This window comes from Hippoglossus stenolepis, chromosome 15 (genome assembly GCF_022539355.2).
Source record: "Hippoglossus stenolepis isolate QCI-W04-F060 chromosome 15, HSTE1.2, whole genome shotgun sequence".
Lineage (NCBI taxonomy): Eukaryota > Metazoa > Chordata > Actinopteri > Pleuronectiformes > Pleuronectidae > Hippoglossus > Hippoglossus stenolepis.
This window is the reverse complement of record NC_061497.1, coordinates 16,796,189-16,803,286: the sequence shown is the minus strand read 5'-3', so window position 1 is coordinate 16,803,286 and position 7,098 is coordinate 16,796,189. Positions and strand designations below refer to the sequence as shown.

General features: G+C 40.4%; 1 protein-coding gene across 1 annotated transcript in view; it reads right to left on the bottom strand.

Annotated features, from left to right (window-relative positions):
- Window positions 1-11: 11 nt before the first annotated feature.
- Window positions 12-7,098, bottom strand: part of sept8a (septin 8a) — a 38,980-nt gene continuing 31,893 nt past the window's right edge. Inside the window, exon 10 of the mRNA XM_035177993.2 lies at window positions 12-4,049. Coding sequence (XP_035033884.1) covers window positions 3,881-4,049 — 169 coding nt within the window. The 3' untranslated portion in view covers window positions 12-3,880. The remainder of the gene's footprint in view (window positions 4,050-7,098) is intronic.

Below are 7,098 nucleotides of genomic sequence, written 5' to 3'. Positions count from 1 at the left end.
ACCCACCCACAGCAAAGAATTGGTCCTAGTAGAGATTGTGCATTTAATTGATTTGACTCCTTGTGCCCACGATTCTTATAAAATCCACAACAGAGTCCTTCCCTTTTTTCCTAATGAAACACTGCAGCCAAGAGTGAGAAATAAAATCAAGTCTGTCACTGATGAAAGTAATGAAATAAAAGGGTCTGATTAGAGGATAAGTTAATTTACGTGTAGTTGTCCAACAACTGTTTAATAAACAAATTAAACAGTGGCTGTCAGACAGTTGATTTTTTTTTTAACCGATAATATGATGTTGCTGCCTGATCACAGCTAAGATTAAACAGTCTCTGCACTTTGTTAAGGTCTAATCTAATAGATAGAATAAATCAACTTGCTTTAAATCGGTAGTTCTCAAAGTAAATTCAGTATTTCAGTATTTTGGTGCTGAATTCAATACTTTTCCTGTAATAAGACAACTAAAAGTAAAAATCTTGTCAAACGGGGGTGTATATGAGTCAGTTTACGGGTCCTTGACGTGCAGGAGTTTGAGAACCACTGCTTTAAATGACCCGTAAACCTGAGACTCGCTGCTTTAGTGTCACGTCTTGGTGTAATTGCAAAAGCTTTCTGCAGCATCAGAGCAAAAGAGACAGCATTGGACTTGAAAACCACATATTGGACAAAGTTAAGTTATATATATCGGAGGCCAATGACAAAAATCAGTGCACATTTCAGCGGCAGGTCTGTTCAGAGCTGGATGAGAATCCTCTGACTGCGTTTTCAAGCTGCCAGCAAAATAACATGCGTGTCGCACAACAGGCCAAGGCACTTCTGACTAACTCTTCCCTGCAGCCCGACAGTGGAACCCTGCTGCCACTAGAGGGAGCGTGTGCAGACGGATCATCTTTGCTATCAAACCTCAAACATAACAAAAACATACAAGGGTTGTTATTGTTCACAAATCTCATGCACACTCAGGTTTTGGCACAATACTGTCTCACTCTCTAGTTTAATTGTTAACCCTGACGAATCATGACCAGAGGCAGACAGTAGCATCCGACTGAGCCGTCGACAAACACACACACACACACACACACACACACACAGAACGTTGCTCAGGCCTTCATGCAGTTGGGTTCAGGGCTGTATTCATAATGCTGTTTAAAACGAGGTCAGGCAGGATGTTATGACTAAAGATCCGTATTTAAAAGGTCAGGAAAGCAGCTAGAGCAGGTTTTAATGAAGTAAACATAGAGCTGAGTGATAACTAAATAATAATGAAACTCATGTTGCTCCTTTTTTTAGCCACACTCGCACCACTTCGGTCCAGGCTGAAATGAATCGTAAAAACTTAACTTTCTAATTCTTCTTTCTTATTCTAACTAAAGTTAACTCAGTGTCATTCAGTCAAATGTAACTGCTGTGTTACAGATTAACCCTAAACTTTATGTTAAATAACTATTAATATAAAGAAAGACAAAACAAATATACAGAACTTGAAATAAGAAAATAAATTTTCTACATTTTGTAAAATATAAACATCATCTCTGCATTGTTTGTTCTGTAAAATACAAGTTTTCATATCGGCAAATATAAGGGCAATAACACTGTCTGTCTGTAAAAGGCTCATAGTCAAAACCTGTTTATAGAAGATGATGAGGAATCTGACCTGAAAACCAGATCAAACTGAAAGAGAAAGTAAAACCGGTGGTTTGCCTGCGAGTCGGATGCTTTATGAACACAGCCCATCATTTTCCTGACATAAATAAACACCGTATCGATCCACGCGACAGGAAGGATTTCCATGGAGAAGACATTTTAGAAGATAAAGATTATTTGTCCAGGAAACGCCCCTCGGGTTGATTTGTGAAGCCTTGTTCTGTGAATCAATAATCTCCCACAGTCCCTCGAGAAAGAAATAACAGTGTTTACATTTCTTATGATATTGACGTTGGCACAGGAAGGAAACCGTTTTCTTAAAGCCACAAACCATAAATTGTCACCGGAACGCGTCTTGGCACATTAGATATTTTGAATTGGACCGTTTCAGCAAAACAAAACAATTGCAAATCAATTCCCTTTTACTGTTAGTTTGAAACTGGTGTCGCAGGTTTACAGCGTGTTATTGGGAATCTAATATTGTCCTTGCACTTCCCTTTGAGTAATACAAAAATCCAGGACTTTCAAAGTAAAGGGACATAATGTATTAATAAATGCTATAATAAAATAAAGACATTTTCTCTTTTTATATCGTTCAAATAAATATTGTTTTTCAAATAAATACTTTAACTATACTGTTTAATATCTCACAATTACATTCCCTCCCTGCCCTGAAGAAATGTCTCTGCTTTCCCCTTTTTCTATATCCCCTGTCTATAAAACAGCGATCAATAAAATCTATTGGTAATTTGTCACAGACTCTCCACTATGACACTGTGATGTGAATAAATAGGAGGATTTATAGAGGTGACTCTGTATTTATTAGTATTAATACCTCTTCAATCTCCACGTAAAACACTTTGAAAGGCAGAATCCGCTGTGATGCTCCAAACTTTCACCACCTGGAGGTTTTTATCATAGATTGAATATAAAGATGGACGACATGACAGCTCCCCACAAGGGATGATCGCCCCCTGGTGGCTGGCTGCAGTATAGGTCATAAACATGGGGACAGGGACCAAACGAAATGGTTTCTCCCATTTTAAGTAGTTCTTAACACACTGATGCATTTCTTTTTTCTTTTGATAATTAATCCTGTAAAAACGATGAAACTTCATGATTGACAGCTGAGACTAACTCGCAATTGGTCAAGGGCGTGACCTCACCACGATCACTACTGGCTCCAAATGACGTTAAAAGCATAAAATGGCCTCAGATATCTTAGCTACAGTTTAAGTGGAGACGCGTCGTCCATCTTTCTAAACAGTCCATGGATTATATGAGCGTTTACTGTGAGAATCCAATATTCTTTACTTGCTACATTACCCTGCATCACGTGAAAATGAAAACAGTAGGAGGAGCAGACATTAGAAAGCAGTAACCGTCTGGAGCAACAGTTTTAGGGACGACTGCTCGACTTTGGCGCCACGTTGCTGAATCCATCTCCCAGCCAGTTCCACTTTCTTTTAAAACTCATGGCTTGTTGTTGCTACAGAGCGAGACACGAACAAAGCAAATGAGCTATTCACAACAACGTGAGTGAAAGAAACACAAGAGACGCTTGACGAGAACAAACGGAAGAAGAACGTGTCGATATTTCTAAATCTAGTGGGTGATTTTTCTTCCCCGGCCGCTCGTCAGTGTCCCGCTCACACTCTTCATTTAAACTAAAGTGGGTTTTACCGGCTGAAACAAAAGACGCTTATTAAACTATAATTTCTTCTTTTTCTTTTTACATTGAGCCCCCTCAGAGTTCCTGCCTACAGATGGGAACACAAAGCACTGCACATACGATACAATACGAACGAGATTACTATGATTCCTCAGGCAGGGGAAGGGAGGGGAGTGGGGTCTTCATGAGTTAAACCTGATAGTGAGAGTCTCTGTCTGTTGCTCTAAGTGTTGAAGCAGTGATGGACACTTGAGCACAGAAGAGAGAATCACAGACAGAGACAAGTGTCCTGGGTGGATGAGAATGAAGGGGTGGATGATGTGCTGTCCTGTTTCCTTCTGGCTGGACATTAAATGCACTGGTGGGTTTGACGTTGATATGAATGATGACGTCGTAGATGGATGAATAGATGAGACGGCGATGACATCGTTATGCTAACGTTTTGGTCTCGTTCCTCTTCCTCTCCCCGCTCTGTCCCCAGTTCCACGCCCTGCTCGTCTCCGGCCACCCCCACCTCGTTCCGTCCATCGGGCTCGGCCCCGGCGCGCTCCCCGGCGGGCCTGGCCATCAGAAGAGGCCTTCGTTCTTCCAGGCGGCGCTGTGGACCAGGCAGGTGCAGCACTGTATGGCCTGCCACCAGCTTTGGCAGTTCAAGGGCTCCACGTTGGCCTTGGCCATCATCACCTTGGAGCTGGAGGCGCTCACGGCCGAATGGTTCTCCGTGGTCACCGACCTGCTGAAGAAGGCTCAGGTGAGAGAAATGCTCAGGACAAGGGACACGCGCTTGTCCTCATCAGCCGCTGTTTGAAAAGAGACAAATCAATACCTTAGCTTGTGTTGTCATTATTGATACATTAATTAATATATTATAAGAAATTGTAGCAGAGAAATGCTAAAGATCAGTTTATTTAGAAACCAATCAATAATATTTTTATATAGTTTAATCTTTTTTTTAAGTTCTTGATTAATAAATCCAATATATCTTCTGTTGGTAACAAAATACATTTGAATCATAATCTATTACTATGCTTCATTGGATTGATTGATTCACTGAGGCTGGAAAGAATGTACGAATTTACACTCTTCTATCGATTCTCTACATATTTATATTTTTGGAAACGGATCCTTTTCTCTACATATTTTTGATTTCTTTCTTCTCCTATTTCATTGATCACATTTGCACCTTTTTGATCCAGTGCAGCTTCTCAGTGGAGGCTGCGCACGATGAAGGCACAGCGTTAAAGGCACATTCAGATAACCACATCACACCTCTGTGGTTAAACCTGTTAAATGCAGCTGCAACCACAGATCCAACAATGTCAGAATAATGATCACAACAAGGAAAACAGGGGAACAGGATATTTATCCTAGAGATATTTGTGCAAGTGTACAACTTAAAACTCTAGAACACAAACGTGGACTTGCCAGGAAAGTAAATGAAGCCTCGTCGTCTTATGTATTCAGTCCTTCTTATTTAATGACCCTGACCACAATGTTGATCACCTGAAATCATTTCTTTGGATCCATTTTTGACTCTTTGACCAGGTAAGATTCACCTTAGTTTCTTCTTCTTCTTCTTCTTCTTCCAGGTCGACAGTGCCAAGTTCATCCACTGCAAAGAGACAGTGGACGAGTACCTGCACAGCTTGGAGTTCTCGCTGCCGGCCAACGCCATCTTCATCTTCGACAGCGCCCAGATCCCGGAGGATGAGCGAGCCTGGAGCCCCACGCAGCCCCTCTGGCAGGCCGGGAGGGGGCGTGGCGGCGGCGAGCAGGGGAACTCGGATGAGTATTACGATGGTTTTCTGCGTTTGTACGATGAGGAGTCGAACCCGGGCTCGGAGGGAAGCTTGTTCGACCCCCAGCAGAAGAACGTGTCCCCCTGCCCGCCGCTGCACCCTGCTGTCAACTAGCTGCATGTTATCCACGACCATCCATCTCTGTACAAGTGCACAGCGCCCCCTAGTCCATGTTTACGATATTAAGAAGTCACATTACAGTGCCTCAATCATTAGTTATGAAATATGAATATGAAATTTGAGAAAACTAAGGTGGAAATAATTTTGTTTTGACTTCAAATTTGAAACCTGTTTTATTCCCGTCTGTGCACTTGTCGACCAAATGTGAATGTGGATGTGTGTGTTGATCAGTGCACGAGGTCTCCGCCGTGCACGAGAAGTTGAATGTTCCTCTTTGGCGAAGTTCTATTGGTCCATTTCTGTTCTCTACCTATTAATAACGCCACATTTTTCCATATTTCTTAACCTTTCTGTCCTTTTTACAGCCACGACAAATTTTAGTTCCGCACGTCGGTGGTGAAGGACGATTATTATGCAGTTGTATGCGTGTTTTTTTATTAAGTGAGGCCAAGAAGTTTTTTATGTTTGAGAGTTGATCCTGGTTTTGTTTGTCGGTGCTCAGGCTCCCTGCAGAGCCACAAAGCACTTTGAGAAAAAGAGAGATTTTTTTTAATGCATATATTTTTTTTTGCTATTTTTATTATTATTTTAATCTTTTACTTGTACTAAAACATTTCCGTGTTGTGTTTAATTAAGTAGTTATTTACAAAAACTACACTTCACCAAAAAAAAGCTTTAATTTCATAACGAAATGCTGCAATTTGTTTTCAGTCTGTGTAGATTTACTTCTACTGTTGTTACTTATCAGACACCTTTTGGAAAACGAGTCCAACACTTGACATCATGGGATTATTGGATTCTCTAATGTTCTCATTTACATCTTCATTAACTTTATTCTACATTCAATGGTAGAACCAATAATCCTACTCAACATGTCACGCTGGATATTATACTGTTTTACTTTGTTAATATAACTCTGTTTCGTCAATGTTACTGAATTTATCCTTTTATATGACGTTGGCTGAAACGCGTCCAGGGGGACGTCACTCCACTGCCGAACAGTCGAAGCCTTTAGACACTGAACAGATTTAATCTCCATTCGACTGGAGGCTGCTGAAATCAGCATTAATGTGAACTGTCCATTTTCTCCACTGTTCAATCTGCTGCGACTGAGTGAAAGCGACAGCAGTGACCAATGTAAAGTTGTTTTTGTTCTGAGGCAGCTAATCTCTGTTTGTGTTGACGACAGAAATAAAGTTATGACTTCAAAAGTCTAAACCTGTGATTTTCTGTTTATTATTTTAAATTGTCTAAAGACCAAGTGCCTTTGAGCAAACTACTTCAGTCCTTATTTTGCGTTGCTGACGTGTCACTATAAATTTAATTTAATACTAATGGATTGTATTGTGTTGTGCTCCACCCACACACCGATGTTTAATGTCACCTGAGACTCTTGTCAGACTTTATATTTGTATGTATACAAACTTAACTTGATTTTATCTTCCTCGCTTTCGACTTCCACTCGACAACATAACACCTGTATGGATTAATTAAGTCAATCTGAATCCTGACTTTCTAAATCAGACCTTAAGGAGAACTAAGCTGCTGTTACGCACCAGTCTGGTTACCGGTTACTTTAGGAGTACTAGTACTAAGACTACTACTAATACTACATATGTTAAAAACAAAGCTGAATGAAGTCTTTTGAGGCTCAAGAGGCAGTTGTGTGAAACCTTTTCCCGTCATCAGCTGCTGCAGAGGGTGACTGACTTAACTCGGTCAAGTTGCATTGTGGGTAAAGCAGACGTCAGGAATGCTTGGAATAAAAATTATAATAAAAATATTGATTTTTTAAAACTATTTATCGACTAAATGTAGTATTAAAATGTAATTTTTTATTTTATTTGTGTTAATGTCAAACATTTA